Source organism: Balaenoptera borealis (genome assembly GCF_965194805.1).
Source record: "Balaenoptera borealis genome assembly, chromosome: 3".
Classification (NCBI taxonomy): Eukaryota; Metazoa; Chordata; class Mammalia; order Artiodactyla; family Balaenopteridae; genus Balaenoptera; species Balaenoptera borealis.
This window is the reverse complement of record NC_138866.1, coordinates 47,915,220-47,938,607: the sequence shown is the minus strand read 5'-3', so window position 1 is coordinate 47,938,607 and position 23,388 is coordinate 47,915,220. Positions and strand designations below refer to the sequence as shown.

General features: G+C 39.0%; 1 protein-coding gene across 2 annotated transcripts in view; it reads left to right on the top strand.

The window, feature by feature from the left end:
* The window catches only part of GNG2 (G protein subunit gamma 2), a 129,459-nt gene extending 108,561 nt beyond the window's left edge, over nt 1-20,898 (top strand). For both annotated transcript variants that reach the window (XM_082384873.1, XM_082384874.1), the window contains one exon: nt 17,651-20,898. In XM_082384873.1, the coding sequence (XP_082240999.1) occupies nt 17,651-17,779 (129 nt within the window). In that variant the 3' untranslated portion in view covers nt 17,780-20,898. The remainder of the gene's footprint in view (nt 1-17,650) is intronic.
* The last annotated feature ends 2,490 nt before the right edge of the window (nt 20,899-23,388 follow it).

The following is a 23,388-nucleotide window of genomic DNA, read 5'->3' as shown; positions in this document are numbered from 1 at the left end:
TCTACCATGTGAGGTTATAGCAAGAACACAGGCATCTATGAACCAGGAAGCAAGACCCTCAACAGACACTAAATCTGCTGGCACCTCGATCTTAGACTTTACATCCTCCAGAACTATGAGAAATCAATTTCTGTTGTTTACAATCCACCCATTTTTGGTATTTTATTACAGCAGCCCAACTAGACTAGGGCATTATCCAAATCTTACTCCTCTCTTACAGGTCAGCTTAAATCCCCACTTGCTCATGAATCTCCTTTTCCATTCTGATCCTACTTACTAGTCAATTTACTAAATAATTTTACCTTCATCAGATAATTTTTCAAACTAGACTACACAGTCCTCAGTGTCAAAGACCTTGTTGTCTACTTCTTGGTGATGAGATATGCAGGCAGTCAGAAAACATTTTTGTTAGTGGATAGCTTTAAGTTCATGGACTAAGAGTGTCATATAACAAGACATTAGGAACTATATTTTGCATGACATTTCCAATTACATTTATAGTTTGGGAAATTCCAAGCATGATGTCACTGGCCAAATAAAACTCATTGTAACAGGATAAAATTCAGTGAAATACCAAAAAGAAGGGCGTAATTGATCATTTTAAGACAGGTAAATTGTTTCATGTCAAATGTATGATTATAAGTAGCCAGCATTTATAGTATACCTTCTTTCGAAAACAGTTCAACATAAAAAGAACAGACTGATTTTCATAACTGACAAATATGTGTAATTATGGAACCAAATATAAACGTTTCTAATAAGTAAATCATCTTTCTGACAATTGACTCATGATACATTGGAACTGAACTTCAGGGAAAGCTGTAGTGAGAAACAAGCCAGGTAGACATCATGCTTCATTCTAGAGAGTGGACAGACATCTTAGGTTTGGGACTTTTCAAATACTTTTCCAGCATTTGAATCGAAAGTTTTAACATCTCTTCCCTAAAATGCTTGCATTCAACTTATTAGGAACAGTAAGATTCAACCTTCCTTATAGGCCAGTTGAGAGTATTTTCAGGGTTAATAAAATAGGTATAGTATGTCTAGGACTTATAGAGGAAAAGGTTGTGTTCAAAGATATCCAGTCTTAATTCATTTGATTTGCTGAAAGTGGAGCAAAAAATTTAATTTGAACCCAGGCATACATTAATAATTGAGCATAAAACTTCATTTTTATGAGGGTTGATATAATTTTTAAAATTCAGTAGATATTTGTTAAGCACCAAGTATATTCTTAGCCTTGTGCATTATACCTAGGAGCTAGAGAAGCAGTACTGTTAAACCTTGATAATTCAAAATCCCTAGGAAATGTAGTTTTCTGAATAGCCTAGTTTTCAGGCCAGATGGAGTTCTCCCTTCTTGAAAAATTTTGGATGATAATTTTGATGTCTTTTCTTTATTTATTGAGATTTATCAATTAAATATCATGTACTTTACTTGATGCTTGTTTTGAAAATTAATTCTTCTATTTCCTTTTTTTAAAAAATCCTATTGATGTGTATCATCAGTTTAATATCTCCTTGGAGGAACAGGGAGGGCAAGATAATTTAGAATATTCACTTTATTTTACAAATTTAAAATAGTAGATATTTATCCATACAATTATACTTTCTCTATATCACAATCAAAGTTTGAGCCTGGGTGCTTTTCACAATAATAGTGGAGAGATCCTTTAAGCTCACCTTTGGCCACCAGCAGTGATGTGGGCACCTGGTGACGTGGGACATCATGGTGATATGGTGCTTTCCATTTCTGGCATTCCTAATCTTGCTGACCATTCCACCTGTTGTATTTTCAGTATAATTCCAAGGCATAGCAAAGAATACGGATGTTTCTTCTGCATTTACTAAGGATCAAACTAGATGTTTTGATTTTCCCTTACTTGAATTACATATTAATGATTCAAAGAAAAATAAAGACTTTAAAGTAGCCAGCAGCTTTTGACCTGAGTAAAAAGATCTTTGTAGACAAATATCAGGTCAATCTCTCCTAGTGTGAAAATCTTATGATCTCTTCCCAGAGGTGTGGCAGTTTCTTTTGCCTTCAGCTATCTTGCCAGGCTTGTGACAGGCAATGTTCGATGTTCACAATAACTTCTCATTCTAAGCCTCGATCCCAGCGTGATCTTTCAAGTCCTTTTAAGCATCAATTTAAAGTTGTCAACCCTTGATGGCTCCATTAGTACAGGCAACTCAACTGAAGGAGTGATTGAATGACTGATACCCTTAACACACAGGCAACTTCCCACGTGCACAGGCAGTGACGACCTATCACTGCTTGTTGGCCTGGTGGCTTGCAAGCATTTTGCAACATTAATTTTAAGATGTGTTTCAATTTCAGGATGTAATAAAGACGGAGCTGTAGACTTACTCACCATTTAAATTCTTGGGTCTGGTTTTTATACTTACTGGCAACTGCTTCTTCTTAAAGCTGTCAGGGCATTTGCCTAGAATGGGTTCCTATTTTTTCAGAGCCTAAAATCACAATCTGGTGGCTTTTACTGGGACTGTCTAGAGTCCCCCTCCCCTTACTCCCTGGTTCTCAGTCCCAGTCTAGTTTGGTGAGGTTGCTGGGTAGCTGGGTTTCAGCAGTTCTCAATCCAGGGAGATCCTTGCTCTTATCAAAAGTAAATTCCTTCACTGCACATCAGATCTCATCTCCCTCATCAGGAACGCGCTCCAGCAGTTCACTGCCCATTCTGAATCACCAGTTTTGGTTCTCTATTTCATCCTTTCCAACAACATTCAAACGTAGTGTTATATCTCCATCTTAAATAAAATTTAAATTTCTGCTCTTGAACCCCCCATTTCCTCCTCCAGCAACTGCCTCATTTGTTTGCTCTGCTTTGCAACGTAACTTCTTGAGAAAGTTGTCCATATTCACTGTTTCTAATATCTCTTTTCCCTTTCTTTAGAAAAAATATTTTTACTCTGGAAATAACCTTGAAGGTACAGAAGAGTTTCAAATACAAGGCAAAGAATTTTGTTTTTCCCTGAACCATTTGAGAAAAGTTGTCAACAGGTGCCCTATCACCTCTGGATACTTTAATATTTCCTACAAGTAAAAACATTCTTCTATATAATCATAATATAATCATCATGCATAATTAACATTGATACATCACTACCTTCTACTCCTCAGACCCCATTTAAGTATTGCAAATCATCCCAATAATGTCCCTTTGAGCAAAAGAACCCAGTTCAGAATCATGAGTTGCATTTAGCTGTCCTGTCAGGCACAGTTCCGTAGACTTCCTTGACTCTTATGACCTTGACATTTTTTAAGATTATAGGCCATTACTTTATAGAATGTCACTCAATTTAGGTTTGTCTGCATTTCTTTATGATTTAATTAAAGTAACAAAACATTAATAGCAGAGAACTGATGGGGTGTCCATCTCACTGCATTCTATCAGTGGCACATGATTTCAAATTGTCAATGGTGATATTAACCTTAATTATTTGATTAAGGTGGTGTCTCCATGTAAAGGTATTCTTTTTTCCTTTGTAGTTAATAAATATTTGTAGTTTGAGGGAAGGATCTTGAGGCTATATAACTATCCCATTCCTCATCAAACATTCTATTTTTTAAAATTTATTATGCACTTGTGGTTTCCTCTTTTATTGAATGATTTATAATCTGATACTGTCATCATTAATTTTTTTATGTTTAAATTGGCACAGACTAAATCGTTGGCTACTGTGTCCTTTGAAATGTCTCCCTCATTCTTTGAGTACTTCCTTAGTTTTCGGCACAAAAAGATTCTCTAGGGTCCTCTTGTTATTTCCCTGGCCCAGCCCTGGAATCATTCTTTTCTCCAAGAGCACTAGTTCCCTTGAGAATGGTATTTAGAAATCAAGATCTCGATGCTAAGTGTACTCATTGCTGAAGAGTTGCTGCTCCTGGGTCCTCTCAGTGGACAGAGCTAGAGAATTCACACACGCATGCACACAAGGGCATGTGTGTGCACACACACACACTTTTACATCTATATTTCTTTATCTGTAAATATGTGTATATGTAACCATGAGTTCACATCAACACCACTGGGTCCTATCCTACACCACAGGGTTCATTCCAGCTTTCTACTTTCCATATTTGTAACTCCCCTCACTGTTGGTGAGAAACCTGACTCCCCTTATCCTTATTTGATCAACTCCCATGTATGGAACCAAGCTCCCACTCCATAACCTCTCTCCCTGATGCAGATGCCTTCACATCCCACTTGGGCTCCCATACGCCTCACCAGGCTGCCCCCTTCACAGATGCTCTCCTCACATTGCTCCAGCTCTGACATCCCACCACGGGCCCCTGACCTACTGTGGAAACTATAATACCTTGCTTGGTCCTACCCTAAGCCTTTAAGATTGAATTGTTCATAAAGAAGAAGGAGGAGGAGGCCCCATTTGCTCTACACCCATTTCACTCCACCATTCCACTGAAGCTTCTCTCATCAAGGTCACCAATGACCTCAAATTGCTAAGTCTAGTAGTCCGTTCTCAGTTTTCATCTTACTTGACCTATTGACATGGTTGATGATTCCTTATGCCTTGAAGCACTTTCTTCATTTGACTCTCAGTACTCCCCACTGTCACAAGCTACTCCTTTTAAATTTCCTTTGCTGTTCCTCTTAGGCTCCCCAACTTCTTACATTGAAGTTGTTCCAGGGTTCAATCCTTGTTCCTCTCTTTTCTATCTAAATGTACTCCTTTGGTGATCTTGCTCATTCCCAAGGCTTTATGTACCATCTGTATGGCCTCAAGTCCCAAATTTATGTCTCTAGTCTAAATCTTGCTTCTAACTCCAGCATTGTATATCTCATTAACAGATATTTCCATTTCAACCTTTCTAAAACTGAATTCCCAGTCTTCCTCCCCAAATCTTCTCTCCCTGCAGCTGAAATGATGGTAACTCCATCTTTCCATTAGATCAGTCCAAAAACTTAGAGTTATCCTTAGTTCTTATTTTTTTATTCACACACTATCTCTAATCCATCATAAAATCCTGTGATTCTAGTTTCAAATGCTGTTTATCCAGAATTATACTTCTCATCACCACCTCTGCTGCTATTTCTCTGTTCTGAACCACTGTCACCTCTCACTTAGATTGCAGCAATAGTCTCCAGGAATCCCCGCTTCTACCCTTACTCCCATAGAGTCCTATTCTCAACATAGCATCCAGAATGCTTCTTTAAAATACATCAATGTTTCCCCATTTCTCTTACCATAAACTTTATAAGTTTTTACTCAAAGATTGATTACCTTCTCAATTAAGCCTAACTGTTGCAACCTGTCTTCCATGCCCCCCACCCATATATACACTCTTAATCCCTTTTACCCTGCTCTACTTTTCATTTTCTTATAAAACTTACTACTATCTAACATCCTCTATAGCTATTTATTATGTTTCATTTTCTTGTCTCCATCCTCCTACTCAAATACTATATAAGCAATTTGATTACGCTGTGCATTGGTGTAGTTTGATTCATATTTTTTCATTTGGATTTTGTTGAGTTACTTAAACCTGTGGGTTTGTAGTTTTTATCAAATTTGGAAATTTTCAGTTATTATGTCTTCAAATATTTTTTCTTTCCTCTCCTCCACACACCATCTTTCTCCTCTCCTCAGAGACTCCAATTATATGTGTATTAGGCCACTTGAAGTTGTCTCCTAGCTCAGTGTGTTCTGGGGTTTTTTTGCGGGGGGTTGTTTTTTGTATTTGGGGTTTTTTTTTTTTATTGTTTTCAGTCTGTTTTCTCTCTGTGCTTCACTTTGGAGAGTTCCCATTATTGTCTTCACTAATCTTTTCTTCTGCAATGTCTAATCAGGTGCTAATTCCATTCAGTGTGTTTTTTATCTCTAGAAATTTGATTTGGGTCTTTTTAATATCTTCCATGTCTCTTTTAATCCTGTTTTGCTTTCCTCTATTTTCTTGATTATATAGAAAATATTTACAATAGCTGTTTTAACAGCATCCTTATCTATTAATTTTATATCTATGTCAGTTCTGGGTCTTTTTCTCCTCATTATGAGATTAATCAATTTGGATTAATTTTTCTCCTCATTATGGGATAGATTTATTCCCCCTACTTACCTGTATGTCTGGATTTTTTTTTTTATTGGATTCCAGACATTGTGAATTTTATTTTGTGGCATACTGAAATTTCTTGTTTCTTTAAATATTTGGGGGTTTTGTTCTGTGGTCCAATTAAGTTACTTGGAAACATTTTGATCTATTCAAGGCTTACTTTTAAACTTTGATAGGTGGGTCCACAACAGCCTTTAACCAAGGCCTACTTGGCACCACTACTGAACACACCCTTTTTAAGACTCTACTTAATCCCCTATGTGTTATGAGATCTATGTACTCTAGCCAGTAGAAACACAAACTATTCCAGCCCTGTGTGATCACCAGGGATTGTTTCACTTGATGCTTTCTGAAATTCTTTGCACAGCCTCAAGCAGTTTTCTCCCACATATGTGCTGATCAGTAATTAGCTAAAGACTCAGAAGGAATCCTCTGGAGGCCTCCAGATAGCTCTCTCACTCTCTCTCACTCTCTCTCACTCTCTCTCTCTCTCTCTCTCTCTCTCTCTCTCTCTCTCTCTCTCTCTTTGTTTGTGTATGTGTGTAGCTCTTTCTACTCTGTCACTCTCTCCTCAACTCAAGGAGGTTCATGAAATCTGTTTGGGTAGCCCCTCCCTGTGCTGTGGCCTAGAAACCATTTTCAAGCAGTACTGTTGAAACATTCTTGGGGCTTTTCTTGCCTCCCTTCTCTCAGGGATCACTGTCCTCTGCTGCCTGTTCTCTACTGTTTAAAAAACATTTGTTCACATATTTTTTTTTTCAGTTTTTAAGTTAAAGCAGGAGGGTTTAATTGGTTGCTGTTCCTCCATCATCATCAGAATTGGAAGTCTAGAATACTGCATAAGTTCCACAAGGACAGGAAGCTTTGTTTATTTTGTTCCCTGATTATGCCAATCCCCCAGAACTGTGACTGGCAATTAGGTACTCAGTAAATATTAGATGAATGGAGTATTTGTTGATTAAGATTGTATTTGAGAACTTCTTCAGCAATTATTTGAGTGTTTCCTATGTGCTGGCACTGATGACACAGTCGTGAATAAAATAGATACGATCGCTGCCTTCATAGAGCAGAATGCCAAAAGGGAAACATCAAACATCAAATAAACAAACAATGGTTGTAATTATAAATTGTAATAAATGTTTTTCTGTGAAGGAAAAGAATGGGGTGCTCTGAAAGAGCCTAATGAGGAAAGTCATTATTGGATGAGGTAGTTAGTAAAGACTCTGCAAAGAATGGTATTTCACCCCTGAAGGAAGAGAAGGAGCCAGCCTGGTGAGGAGATGGGGAGAAGACCATTCCAGGGAATTGTATATGTGAAGCTCTGAGGCAGAAAAGAACTTGGAGCTTTCACGAACTTAGAGAGAGGAGACCTGTGTGGGAGGAAAAAAATGCTACAACATGAAATTGGAGAGATGGCAGGCCCAAAGTAAGCAGGACCCACAGGCTGTTTTTATGATGTCTTGGCTTTCCACAAAGTACAATGGGAAGCTCTTGAAAGTTTTAAATAGGGGAGTTATATGAGCCAATTTATATTTTAAAAATATCCTTTTAGCTGTAGTATGGAGAGTACTACTCCTGGCACAATTGTAAAAGTAGAGAAGTTATTTACAACTGAGATTCTTAAAATCTTTTTTGCCCCTAGACCTGTTTGGCTGTCTGCCAAAGCATATGATCTCCTTCTCAGAATAATGTTTTTAAATTACAAAGAAAACTAATTATATTAAAATATAGTTTATCAGAAAATATTTGTGGTACAGCTAAATATATATACTTCTTTATTAACTGATTATATAGGATGTAATAGTGGGTCTATACTTATAAAGCAAAAGAACATAAATAAATGTTGAGATATCTGCAGTAACTGTAATGTGATGGAAAATACCTGATTTTTACTGGTGACTAAGTCACAGAAACTGTTAATGCTAATTGTGTTGCCTACATCTATAATGGAAAGAAATGTTAGATTTCCATTTCAGATTAGTGAAAATAAAGATGTAATTTTCTTTTAATCATTGAACTTAACAGACCACACCCTGCATTCTATTCATGGATCCTGTCTTAGTCCATTTGAGCTACTATAACAGAATGCCATACACTAGGTGGCTTATGAACAACAGATATTTATTTCTCACAGTTCTGAGACTAGAAGTCCAAGATCAAGGTGTCAGTAGATGTGGTGTCTAGTAAGGGCCTGCTTTCTGATTTGTAGAAGGCTACCTTCTCTCTGTGACCTCACATGGTTAAAGGGGCAAGGGAGCTCTCCAGGGTCTCTTTTATAAGAGCACTAATTCCATTCGTGAGGGCTCTACTCTCATGACCTAGTCACCCCACAAAGGCCCCAACTCCAAACACCATCACACTGGGGATTAGATTTCAACATATGAATTGGGGGGGGGGGGACACAAACATTCAGTCTATAAAAGATCCCTTGGAATTTTTTATTTAAGAGGTTATTTCAGTAATTGTGGGAAAAGAAGATGGAGGCTTGGACCAGGGTAGTTGCAAGAGAGGTGACAATAAGGGGACAAATTTGAGATATTTTTCTGGGAGCATCCCTATACAGTCTGCATGTACTCAATGGCTTTGGTAGGAGAGCTGGATTTGACGTGAACACAAGTCATGTCTTTCCTCAGGGTGTGCTGGCAGCTATCACCTTGGTAGGAGGTGGGGCTGGAGGTGGAGAGGCTAGGGCCAGAGCCAGGTGCGAGCCAGGGCTTCCTGTCTGCTCAGTGGCTGTTACTGCCCTAATGGGGGTGCAGGCAGGTCCCAAGTTGCTGGAGTAGAAGCTCTGAGGGTCAGGTTTGAGCTGTCTCTGTTCCCTTTAAGTGTGAACTCTCCCCTCTCCCAGCACCAGCACCCTTGGGAGCAGTGCTGGAGCAAGAGGGGCCCACTTGGGCTCTCAGCATCTGACAGGGTACAAGCTGCAGTGGTCCAGCCACAGAGTTCCAGGCTGCTTCTGATGCACTGCCTGTGTGAGTGCCAGTAATGGCTGCCCCCACCCTGCTCACACAGTGCCTCAGGTCTGAGCCACCTCTGTGTCTCTTAGCTGAGTTCTTTCTGTCATGGCAGCCCTCACTCCAGTGTGGAGCTACGACATGAAGTAAGCAGGGCTGGAGCGTTCACTCCTCAAGCTGGAGAGCACCAGGCAGTCATGGGAAACCAGTCAGCCACCCAGGCAGTTTCAGTCAGCCCTCTCCACTCTGCCTCAGGAGAAATCAAGCACGTATGTGCATTCCTCACAAGTAGACAGAGTCCGGCCTTCCCACAGCCCTTGTGTTAGTCCCCCCAGCCCTCCAGTCAGCCAAGGGGGCTTGTCTTCCCTGTGCCAGACCCCAGGACTGGAGCCTACAGTATGTAGCTCGAACCATTCACTCCCCAGGGAGGATCTCTACCCCTATAATCTCCCTTTTCTTCTGAGTTCCCTTCCTGGGCCACAGGTCCTGACCTGATGATTGCTTCTCTTCCCTTCCTACCCAATTCCGTGTAGATCTTTCTTTCAGCCATGGTTGTACAGGAGTTTTCTGCCAGTTTCCAGTTAGTTTTCAGTGAGAATTGTTCCACATTTAGGTGTTTTTTTGTTGTATTTGTGGGGAGAGGTAAGTTCCAGGTCCTCCTACTCTGCCATCTTGATCACCTCCCAAATTTGAGATATTTTTGTAGGAAGAATCAACAGGATGGAAAAGGGAGAGATTACCTAGAGTTACTGGTGAAATCTTCATGGAAGAACTAGGCCTAGGAATGTGAAACGTAAAAGAATCTGTATGCACAGTGTTAGCAGGGATAGTTAGAAAGCAAGAAGATTTGCCAGGCAGACTATTGCTGTGACTCACTGAAAAGTAAGGAACAAGGATGAAGCTATGGGTTCAAAAGAAAGAGCATTCATAAAGATCAAGTCAAGAACACTGAGACTCATGACTCAGGTACTCACGAGCTGTGAGAACTAGGGCAAATGTTTACCTAATGAAGCCTCCACTTCACATATTAAAAATGAGGATAATAATAATAGCTTGTGACCCATAATGTTGTTGTAAGGATTAAATAAAATACTGTGTGTAAAGTGGTTAGCACAGTTCTGACATGTAGCAAGGGCAGATGAATATTAGCAATTGTTCTAATTACTGCTAGGATTCTGACATTGTATTGGACCATCACCCACAGGAGATTGCAATCTAGTTGAGGAAACATGATAAAACACATGGTATATTTTTAGAAGGAAACTGTTCAGAGTCAAGTGTTCAAATACAAGACATGAGCAACTCTAAGCTATTAAATTTTGCCCAGTATAGTACTTTCTGTACCATAAAAAGATTTTGACAGTTCCTGCCACATATTTGTATGTGAGCATTGCAGATGAGTAGGGATACTGTTGGATCTCTTGTTAACAAGTAAGTTTTACATATTACTATTGTCCAGTCTCTGCTGCTTGCAGCTAAGCTCCCATTTGGCATAATAATGACTACAGCTCAAACAATTAAAAAAACAAAACAAAACCAAAAATGATAATTGAGATTCTGAAAGTCTGTTCTTTGCTTTCATTTAAAGGAGCTAAGACAAGAACAGGCTGTTTCCTTTCGTTCTGTCATAATAGCATTTCATAAAGATGCACAAAGAATTTCAATCAACCTTTGGAACTACCCTTGCATTTGAGTAGTTTGTATGTAGATGGCTGTGGCTTAATGGCAGAACACTAACGTTCAAGTTCTTCTTCTGCTGTATACTTTGCTATATGACATTGAACCACTCATGCAATGTACTGAGCCTAAATTTTTCATCTATAAAAGGAGGAAAATAGTTCCTACCTCAGGATTATTTTGTAGATCAATAAAGAAAACTTAATGTCTGGAACAAAATAGAAACACAATAAAAATATTTTTATAAGCAATGTAATACCTATTAAAGAGTGAGAATTTAAGTCAAAACTTGTAACAAGAGACAAAGAAAGTCATTATATAATGATAACTAGGTCAATTTATTAAAAGGATACAATAATCATAAATATATACACACCCAAAATCAGAGTACCTATTTAGCAAATATTAACCATTAGTACCATTAAGCAAATATTAACAGACCTAAAGGGAGAAATAGACAATACAGTCATAGCTGGCAACTTTAATACCTCACTTTCAACAATGGATAGATCATCCAGACAGAAAATCAATAAGGAAATGTTGAACTTGAACTATACTTTAGACCAAGTTAACCTAACAGACATATACAGAACATCACATCCAACAGCCACAGAATATACTTGTTCTTAAGTGCACACAGAACATTCTCTAGGATAGGTCAAATGATAGGTCATAAAACAAGTCTTGGCAAATTTAAGAAGCTTGAAATCATACCAAGAATCTTTTCCAATCACAATTGTATGAAACTAGAAATCAGTAACAGGAGTAAAACTGAAAAGTTCACCAATATGCAGAAATTAAACAACACACTTGTGAACAACCAGCAATGGATCAAAGAAGAAATACACACAAAAAACTTTTTTTAATCTTGAAACAAACAAAAAGAGGAAACAAAACATACCAAAATGCATGGGATGCAGCAAAAGCAGTTCTAAGAGGGAAGTTTACAGTGATAAACACCTACATTAAGAAAAAACTAAAAATGATTTCAAATAAACAACCTAACTGTATACCTCAAAGAACTAGAAAAAAAATAGCTTAAGCACAAAATTACCAGAAGGAAGCAAACACAAAGAGCAGAAATAAATGAAATAGAGACCAGAAAAACAACAGAAAAAATCAGCAAATATAAGGTCTGTGTTTTTTGAAAAGATGGAACAAAATTGACAAACCTTTAGCTAGACTAAGAAAAAAAGAAAAGACTCAGATAAGTAAAACTGGAAATGAAAGAAGAGCCATTACAACTGATATCACAGAAATACAAAGGATCCTGAGACTACTTATGAACAATCACATGCAACAAATTGGATAACCTAAAAGACATGGATAAGTTTTTAGAAATACATAACCTACCAAGACTGAATCATTAAGAAATAGAAAATCTGGGGACTTCCCTGGTGGCACAGTGGTTAAGAATCCGCCTGCTAATGCAGGAGACATGGGTTCAAGCCCTGGTCCGGGAAGATCCCACATGCCGCGGAGCAACTAATCCCGTGCGCCACAACTGCAGAGCCTGCACTCTAGAGCCCACGAGCCACAACTATTGAAGCCCGCGTGCCTAGAGCCCAAGCTCTGCAACAAAGAGAAGCCACCACAGTGAGAAGTCCGTGCACCACAATGAAGAGTAGCTCCCACTCTCTGCAACTAGAGGAAGCCCACACACAGCAACGAAGACCCAACACAACCAAAAATAAAAAAAAAATAAATAAATAAAATTATTAAAAAAAGAAATAGAAAACCTGAACAGACCAATTACTCGTAAGGAAATTGAATCGGTAATCAAAAATTTCCCAATAAAGAAAATCTCAGGACCAGATGGCTCTCCTGGTGAATTCTACCAAACATTAAAAAAATTAATGCCAGTTCTTCTCAAATTCTTCCAAAAAATTGAAGAGTAGGGAACACTTCTAAACTATTTTACAGGCCAGCATTACCCTGATACCAAAGCCAGATAAGGACATTACAAGAAAAGAAAACTGTAAACCAATATCCCTGATGAATATGAATGCTAAAATTCTCAACAAAATATTAGCAAACCGAATTCAACAGCACATTAAAAGGATCATATACCACAAACGAGTGGGATTTATTCCTTGATACAAGGATAGTGCAATGTATGCATGTCAATAAATGTGATACATCACATTAATAGAATGAAAGATAAAAATCATATGATCATCTCATTTAGATGCAGAAAGAAAATTTAACAAAATACAACACCCTTTCATGATAAAAACGCTCAACAAATTGGGTATAGAAGGAACGTACCTCAACATAATAAAGTCCATATATATCAAGCCCACAGCTGACATTGTACTCAATGGTAAAAGATTAAAAGCTTTTCCTGTAAGATCAGAAATAAGACAAGGTTACCCACTCTCATGACTCTATTCAACATAGTACTGGAAGACCTAACCAGAACAGTCAAGGAAGAAAAAATAAAAGATATTTAAACAGAAACAAAAAAAGTAAAATTGTCTCTGTTTGTAGATGATGATCTTATATAGAGAAAATCCTAAAAATTTCACCAAAAAACAAAAAAAAAACCTGTTAGAGCTAATCAATGAACTCAGTAAATTAGCCGGATAAAAAATCAACATACAAAAATCAGTTGTGTTTCTGTACACTAACAATGAAATAACTGAAAAAGAAATAAAGAAAATCCCGTTCACAATAGCTTCAAAAATAAAATACTTAGGAATAAATTTACTCAAGGAGTTGAAAGATCTGTACACTAAAAATTATAAGACTCTGATGAAAGAAATTAAGACATAAATAAATGGAAAGATATCTTGTGTTCATGGGTCAGAAGAATTAATATATTTTTTTAATTTTTGAATTTTATTTATTTATTTTATACAGCAGGTTCTTATTAGTCATCAGTTTTATACACATCAGTGTATACATGTCAATCCCAATCGCCCAATTCATCACACCCCCACCACCCCATGGCTTTCCCCCCTTGGTGTCCATACGTTTGTTCTCTACATCTGTAAAATGTCCATACTACCCAAAGCCATCTATAGATTCAAGGCAATCTCTATCAAAATTCCAATGGAATTTTTCACAGAAATAAAAAAATAAATCATAAAATTCATATGGAACCACAAAAGACTCCAAATAGCCAAAGCAATTCTGAGAAAGAGGAACAAAGCTGGAGGCATTACACGCCCTGATTTCAAACTATATTACAAAGCTATAGTAATAAAAACAGTACGGCATAAAAAAAATAGACACATAAAACAATGAAACAGAATCAAGAACCTAGAAATAAACCCCAGCATATACCATCAACTAATATTTGACAAAGGAGCCAGAGTGCTTGATGGGAAAATGATAGTCTCTTCAATAAGTGGTGTTGGGAAAAATGGATAATCACATGCAGCAAAGTGAAACTGGACCCCTGCCTTATCCTACTCACAAAAGTTAACTCAAAATGGATCAAAGACTTCAATATAAGATCTAAAACTGTAAAACTCCTAGAAGAAAACATAGAGGGTAAGCTCCTTGACATTGATCTTGGCAGTGATTTCTTGGATATGACACCAAAAGCACATGCAAGAAAAGCAAAAATAAATAAGTGCAACTACATGAAACTAAAAAGCTTCCACACATTAAAAGAAAGAGTCAACAAAATGAAAAAGCAACCTATGGAATGGGAGAAAAATGTCAGACCTTGTATCTGATAAAGGGTTAATGTAAAGAATTCATACAACTTAATAGCAAACAAACAATCTGATTTAAAACTGGGCAGAGGAACTGAATAGACATTATTCCAAAGAAGATATAAATGTCCAACAAGTGTGTGAAACAATGCTCAATACCGCTAATCTGGGAAACGCAAATTAAAACCACAATGAGATGTCATTTTACACTTGTTAGAATGGCTATTACCAAAAAAGATGAGCAATAACAAGTGTTGGCAAGGATGTGGAGAAAAGGGAACCCTTGTGTACTATTGATGGGAACATAAATTGGTACAACCACTATGGAAAACAGTACAGAGGTTCCTAAAAAAATTAAAAATAGAACTATCATAGGATCTATCAATCCTATTTCTGAGATATATATATATTTGATAAGTATATATATCCAATCAAGATCTCAAAGAGGTATCTGCACTTGCATATTCATGGCAGCACTATTCACAATAGCCAAGACATGGAAACAACCTAAGTCCATCTGCAGATGAATGAAGAAAGAAGATGTATTATTTACAGTGGAGTATTATTCAGCCATGAGAAAGAAGGATATTCTGCCATTTGGGTGGACTCAGAGGGCATTATGTTAGTGAGACACGTCAGACAGAGAAAGATGAATACCGTCACTTATATGTGGAATCTAAAAAACCTGAACTCAGAGAAACAGAGTAGAATGGTGGTTGTCAGGGGCTGGGGGTGGTGAGGGATATGGGGAGATGTCAGTCAAAGGATACAAACTTCCAGTTATAAGAAGAATAAGTTCTGGGGAGCTGATGTACAATGTGGTGACTGTAGTTAACAATACTGAATTACATACCTGAAGTTGCTAAGAAAGTAACTCTTAAATGTTCTCACCACAATTAAAGGAAAAGGTAATTATGTGAGGTGTTAGGGGTGTTAACTAACCATACTGTGGTAATCATTTCACAATATAGAAGTGTATCAAATGATTACACTGTATACCTTAAACTCACACAACATTATATGTGAATTATATCTCAGTGGAGCTGGGAAAAAGATAAATAAAAAATGATTTACAATTTAAAAATAGTGAGACTGACTTTTACACAAATATGCTATACTGGGTTGAAGAGAACCCCCTAAAATTGATGCCCACCTAGAACCTTAGAATGCAATCTTATTTGGAAGTAGGGTGTTTGTAGATGTAATCAAGCTAAGTTGAGGTCATACTGGATTAGGGTGGGCCTAATCTGATGACTGGTGGGTAAGATATTTGGACATAGGCAAAGAGGAGAATGCCATGTGAGGACAGAGACACACAGGAGAGAATACCATGTGAAGGTGGAGGCAGAAAGTGGAATGATGCATCTAAAAGCCAAGGTACACCAAGTGCCAGCGACCACCAGACACTGATTGAGAAGCATGGAACAGATGCTTCTCCATCAGAGCCTCCAGTAGGGACCAACCCTGCGGACACTTTGATCTCAACCTTCTATCCTCTAGCACTGACTGAGGGAATAAATTACTGTTATTTTAAGCCACCTAGATTGGGTTTTGTATAGCCAGAAAGAGGAAACTAACACACATGTCAGTACCTATACCTCTTTATATCAGTCAGCATAGACTCGGTTTTGTTGCAGTAACAAAAGGTTCTCTCCTCCGATTCTTAGAGGCTACGATAGCAAAGATATACTTTTCATTCTTCTTCTCACCCACATGTCATCACAGATAGCTACCACTCCACACCATGTTACCTTCAAGCAACCTCTACCTGGAATATTGCCTCTATCTGGTCTGAGAAAAATGGAACATAGAGTCCAAACATTCAAAGATTTATGGGATTAGAAGATGAAATTGATTCTCATTTCCAACCTGTAAACTATAATATTGAAAAGCCTTTAAGTGACAAAGTTCTAATCAACTCAAACCTGGGACAAGGAACAAATCAAGAGTATGGCCACCATGTTTTACTAAAACCTCTGAATCAATTAAGGTGGTTTACAGTAAATTATTTCAGTTAGACAAAATGGCAGAGGCAAACTATGCATTGGTTCTTGGAGCTTCTGCCCCAAAGTGACTCACATCACCTCTACTCATGTCTCATTGGCCAGAGCAAGTCTGATGCCATTGTATGGGTATGTATAACCCACATATAGGAGGGGCAGTGAATCTTTTCAGAAATACTACAATCTTCCCACTCTTACAGAGGATTATCCTTTCAGTAGTCACTTTGAGAGGCTATTTTAGTAGTACAGTGATGTGGAAGATGTTTGGAGTGATTTCCAGAGCAAACGTATGAGGTCACATAAGAAACTGACTCTTGACTTTATGGTTTTTGACCCCCAGTGGCATTCCCCAGATAGATCATCATCCACCTAGTCCCCGGATGTGGTTACAAATAACTTTTAGTTTACTTCCCCAAATTAAATCCCCTCTCAAGTAGCGGAAATTTGCCACTGTCAAAGCTGATCAAAGGAAGGTACTCCAGAAGACTACCAACAAGGAGCTACAGAAGTGTTGTGAGAAGTGTTATGAAACTACAGCATCACTGAGATCACTGACCAGCCTCCCCGTGGGACTCCCTAAAGGGTGCAATGCTTGATTGAAGTAATATATATAATGTGTAATAAATTATAACATACTAATATATTATCATACATAATATATATAAAATTTAAAAATGCATAACGTATAAGGTTATGTGTGTATGTATAAGTATATAATATCTCTGATGTGTTTGTTAAAAAAGGACATCAACGTTGCTTTAGGCATCCCTAGCACAATTTCTGAAGCAGAGAGACACAACTACAGAATGATAAGGATGGCCAGCCTATGTGGAAATCTTCCTATGTTCCAGGCACTAAATGATTTATGTGAATTACCTCACTTAATCCTTGCAGCCAGGGCTGGGACTAGGACGAGGGAAGCAACCTACCTGGGGCACAGAATTTAAGGAGACACCCACTCTCAGGGCTGGACAAATACAAGGTTGATATTTGCATGACCCTGAACGCCTCCTTCAGTGTTGTACCCTCAGAGCCTCACCTCACCCTAATCCCGGACCTGCTTGTAACAATCCTGTAAGGTCAAGATCATCAGCTCCTTTCTTCGCAGACGAGGAAACAGAGGCTTATGGGGGATGAGTATCTTGCTTCACTTGAACCCAGGCAGTTTGGACACCCAGGCCTGAGCCTTGACTCGTTGCACCTGCATCAATGCCTTCATCGACGCCCCATCTCAAGTTTTGGTTGTTTTTGTCATCTTTTCCAGGTGTCCAAGGCAGCTGCAGACTTGATGGCCTACTGTGAAGCGCATGCCAAGGAAGATCCCCTCCTGACGCCTGTTCCGGCTTCAGAGAACCCATTTAGGGAGAAGAAGTTTTTCTGTGCTATCCTTTAAGTCTTCAAGAGGAACCTGAGGAGCCTCGGGGCTCCAGGGACACTGATGTAGAGTTTTTAGCAAAGTGGGCGCCTTTCTAGTCCACAGCATTTAAAGAGAGGGAGGAGAACCATCCTGAAGACTCCAGGCTATGCATGTTTAAAGAACTGGTCCCCTTTATGAGAATGAGAGCTGATCCACACCCCGAGTTAAGAGATCTGATGTCTGCAGAATTGCCTGGAGGAGGGGAGTATGTAAAGATAAAATCGGTGTCATTTCTTTCCTGCTATCCCTCCCAAACCTTATGTTTCTGCTTCATATTTAAAAAATAAAACAGACAGCTGTACTGAGCTCAGATATGTATGACCTTCTTGGAATGAATATTGCCTTTAGAATACCCTTTGACGAGCTGGGTCGTCCAGTGTAGGCGCGGTTCGGTTTAATGGAGTTGATGTTTCGTCTTTGTGCCTTTCTTTTTCTTTTTCCCTTCTCCCTTCTCCCCTACCCCTCCTTCCACCCGTCCCCATTAGAGTAGTAAAGAGATTTGGGCTGGATTTGTCTGTAAGACTGAGCTCAAAAGATGAACACCCAAAGGGTTTAAGGAGATGTTCCCCGTGGTTTATCCTCATGGTAATAACAACAACAACAAAAAATGCCGGTTGTCTGTATTCTTTTATCACTGTCCCTAACATTTGTACATGATAGCTTTGATTCTGCAAGTAAAAGTAAATCATGTGTTGTGACTGGTGCTTTCATATATTTGTGACAATTTTTGAGTAATACTGCATGAAAATGTCCCCATGTTACATCCATTCAGTTTTACTGTAAAGTTTAGAAAAAGAACGAAAGAGAAAGGAAGCTGGGGAGGAAAAACTCAGTATCTTGAAAATTGAGATTACTTCAGAGCCTTAGCCATGCCTAAAATACCTCCTTAGTTAACAGTGGCGTCAACACCTCTTCAACATATTTTCCAGAATCCAAAGCATTTTGGTTTGATCCAGGACCCAGGGCAGCACAGGGAGCACCAAGCGACAGAGGCAAGGATTCACCCTGAGTTGGGAAATGCTTTTATCGAAGAGTCAGAGCAAATTCCCTTTTTTCCCTGAATCACAGAAATTGTAGATTGAAAGAAGCCTTTCTGTGCTGTTCTTAACAAGAAAAAACGTGGCCCTTGTTTGTTTAAATATCAGGAGAAATAAACCCACAACTCCAGACCAGACCCACTCTCAGAATCTGGCTGCTCACGGGCTAGGGAGAAGGGGGCAGCTGCTGCCCCCAGCAGCTCCACCAGAAAGCGTTCTGGCTCTTTTTGCCCCTGAAATGACCTTTGTTTTTTACCCACCAAAATTTTCAATAGAATCCTTTCTTTGTTTTTGTTCTCTGCTTTGTTTGTTAGAGTCTTATTTACAAACTTCCTTGCAGCTTGAGCTCTCTCTTCCCAAGAAATGATATTGAAAGTGATTTTTCTTTGTGGCTCCAGCCTCCACCAGTAATTGCAGGTCTGGAAGTCTGTCTCACTTTTTTCTGTGTCATTCCCAGGCAGGTGTGGGCTCTCTTACAATTCCTTGTTTGCTTTGAAATCCTGAAAGACCATTTCTGAATTAATTTTATTCTCTTTCCATTCTCTTCCTCCCACTAAAAAAAAAAAAAAGATAGAAAGGAAGGAAAAAAAGAAGATAAAAAGATGTAATATGCCAAGGACAGATCTTGAAACAGACTTGATAAACTTTCTCCTTAGCTCCTTGTATGGGTATGATGGTAAAAGAATAAATACATCCAACTAAAACTCATGCCTGGGGAGGGGGAAGAGAATATTAAGACATTGTTAAACGTATGAATGCACTCCTATAACCAGATACTTCTGTTCAAACCTTGGGATTTTGCTACAGTCAGTGGGACACTGAAGAAGATTTAGAGGAGAAAAACCCTGGCAGAGTATTTATTAAACTACAGTATTGTACCATTGGCTTAGTAATACTGTGGAATCAGCTAAAACCCAACCATATTTTTAAAATGTGCGGAAATACGAATTGAATATGTGGTCACATAAAAACAACTGAATAAAGCACTCTTTGGTGGTGATTAAGGCGTCATTATAAAACCCTGATGCTTTTCATAATCCACACCATTTACTTTTCTCAGAAGGACTCTATATTTTCATGTAAAGCTAGGTCTTTGGAGAAATTAAAATGGAATTAAAACTTTTAGGAATACAGCTCTGTTAATTAAAAGTTAAGGAAGTTCCAAACTGCATGTGCCCTTGTTTATCAAAGGAGAAAGAAGGCAGAAAATACACAGCCCATCTGAAATTAAATTTAAGAAAAATGTTCGGCTTTTTCATAACTTCATGTGCTACAGAAGGGAATTATAATCCCAGAGTTTTTCTATGAGTTTTGATTTATTGGTATTTTTACTTGTTAAGGGGGAAATTATCTTTTGATTACTTATACCTCTAAAGAGTTTTAATTCTTTTAGAAATTTAACAATCATTTTCACCAGCATAATTTTACCTTAAGGGGTAACTAATAGGAAAACTTAGCTTAATTATTCAAGGCCCTAATTTACATATATAATATATTGGGTAGTAATGAAAATCTGCCATGGAATTCTTTAAACAGTAATAATAACGCTCATATTTAGAATGCAAACTCTATTAAGAAAAAAACCAATCTTGCCTCATCCTCAATATTAAATCTGTTTTCTTTTTTTTTCTTTCCATTTTAAACCAAGTGCTATTTAAGTCAGAGCATGTGAATAAGTACTTTGAACTGAGGCTAATTTTGCTAATAATATTTGAAAGAGATTGCTCACCAAGGAAAAGTTTTAAACCATTTCTCCATGTACTCATATTTACAAAAGGAATTTTGAGAAGCATGCTGTCTTAAGGGATTTTTGTACTTTTTTTTTTTTTTTAATATTTGCTTCTAGCTGCTCCTGGCAATGGTGAATTGTTGCGTATACATTAATGTTTTCCCAGCCCTCGAATTGTTCACATTTTTCCTATATAAGATCTATGGAGTGTATCTTTCAAAGAGAGGGAAATACAGAAATGTTAAAGCAGAAAAACCTGAATGTGATGTGTACATTTTCATCCCCCATGGACAATGTATTTGTTTTAATAAATGGAATTTTCAGATTCATTTCCTATGCAGTCGATTTTATTGTGAAAGCCCATGGACCACCTCGCCCATCGATTCTATGGTTAATTTGAGAAGGATGATGACACATAACAAGATGGATGAGGAAATAGGAATTCATGAATTTTCTTTAGGGGTTTGTTAATAGAGGCACCTAAGGAGGGAAAAACTCACATGAGGCTCTTTAAAAGCCTTTCTCCCTGGTACAGTGCCTGGGGACAGAGAAAGGTGATGGGGAAGAGTCCAGGCTCTGGCAGGCTGGACCGTGAAGATACACGAGATGCATTTACACTTGAACATGTTATGGGTATACCACATGGGGATTTCTCCTTTACAAAAAAAAAAAAAAAAAAATTGAACAGAAAACATGCTGTTCTCCATAAGCTGCTAGTGATTTAAAAGGAGTACTAGAGAAGACAAAGGCTTAGAACTCTAGATTCACAGCTTCTTGGAGATTTCTCAGTCAAGGTACCCTTCTGTATGTCCTTCAAATTATGCCAGTGAGTAACAGAGCCTGTTTGTAAGAAGGAGATGCTGGATCTCTCAGGATTCGTGCCTGCGACAAAAGCATCTTTAAACTTCCAGTGAAGGGGCCACTTGGAGTTTGTGCATTTGTCCACTTACATCATTGTTTCTCAGACTGTGATCCCTGGATCACCTGTTTCAGAATCACCTGGAATGCCGATGTAAAAGGCAGACACTGGGCCCCCCACTAACTCAGAATTGCTAGCAATGGTGCTTAAGACCGTGCACTCCGTTGCATGTTATTGAGGACCACTAATTTAAGTACTTACGACAGCTGGCTTTTCATCACGCCTCACGAAAGGCACAAACTAATTGTCAACATGCTGGCTCTTATTCCCACAGCTGCAGGAAGTGGCTGCTCTGGAGTGAACACGTGACCCGCGACTGAGAATCTCGGCAGCTCCCAGACGTGAGACGCAGAGAGGAGGAAGCTGGTGGGTTTTAACTCTGCTCCTGTTCTGTTGTGCCCCCGGGGGAGGATTGCTTCCAGCTCTGGTTCTTTAATAAGCTGCTCACATTTTACACAGCACAATGACGTGGGAATTGGAGCTGGGTCAGCTCCAATCCACAAATTGCAAATAATTTGCCAAGGGAAATCCCTTTCCCTTCGGTTCTGCCCCAAATCTACATTCTCTTCTATTTAGAACCAGGAGACTCAGGCAGAATTTATTTTTAATGAAGAGGGTCACGGGCTCCCGGGCCTTCCTCAGTAAGAACTCCTACTGCTTCTCCATGTCCGTAATAAAAGAAGCCCAGAGGCGGGGTGTACCTCCACACCAGGGTGACAGAAAGATGGTGCCTGGTGACCTCAGTTCATACTGTAGGCAAGCAAGAGCCCAGCCAGCATGAGCTGGAGAACAGGAACAAGGCCCCAGAGTTCCATGTGACCTTGGCCAAGTCCTTTAACCTCTCCATGCTATAAAATGGGGACAGTGTACCTGATTCACTTTCCTCACACAGTTGTCTAAGCCAAATGAAAGAGAGCAGATAAAGGGCATCGTGAAGGAAGAGGTGATAAAGAATCACTAGACCCTGCTTGCACAACTTTCGAAGAGAGGAAAAGTCTAGATCATTCCTTCTTGCCTTTTGACTCACTGCCTTTTCTCTCTACCCCAGGGTTCTGTGGTTCAGACCCTCAATGCCTCATGTCCACCCACTGGTGTAGCCACTCTCTCATCTCCTTCCACTCTAAGTCATCCCACTTACCCCTGAGCATTCATTAATCAGGAGCCCTCTGCACGCAAGTGGCAGAAATCTAGCTGAAACTGGCTAATAACCTAAGAGCTCAGAAACAGATCCCAATTCAGCCTCGGCTGGATCCAGGTGCTCAGATGATGTCATCAGATGTTTCTCTCATTTCCTTGGCTCTACTTTCTTTTGTGCTGGTTTAATTCTCAGACAGACTCTTCCCCTGCAGCAACAGGATGGTGTCTGCAGCTCCAGGCTTACATCCCACCAGTTTAGCCATCACAGAAGAAAGATAGTGGCAGCTCCAGCAAAAGTCCCTGGCTGTATCCCTGAAACACTTCCTAAGACTCTTATTGGCTGGATCTGGTTCATGTGCCCACCCATCCCTGAACCTGGGCATAGAGATCCCTCTGCCACACAGGCAGAACAGTGGTTCCAAGGAAATTGAAGTACTTGTACTAGAGGATCAGTATTGAAGAGATCAGAGATTAAAGGTTAAAGGCAAAAGTACTTGTACTAGTATTTGTACAAAAGTACTTGTACTAGAGGATCAGTATTGAAGAGATCAGAGATTGAAGGTTAAAGGCAAAAATAACTGGTGCCAACCACATCTTGCCTGACTCATTGATGTAACTCAGGCCTCCCCACATGCAGCCACCCAGAGTAATCTGGCTCATGGAGCTCTTATCAACCCATCAGGTCCACACGCAGCTGCCTGGCTGGCAAGGCCCTGGGGAGTCAAATCCACCCGACTATTCCTACTTTGTTTTCTAAACTCTC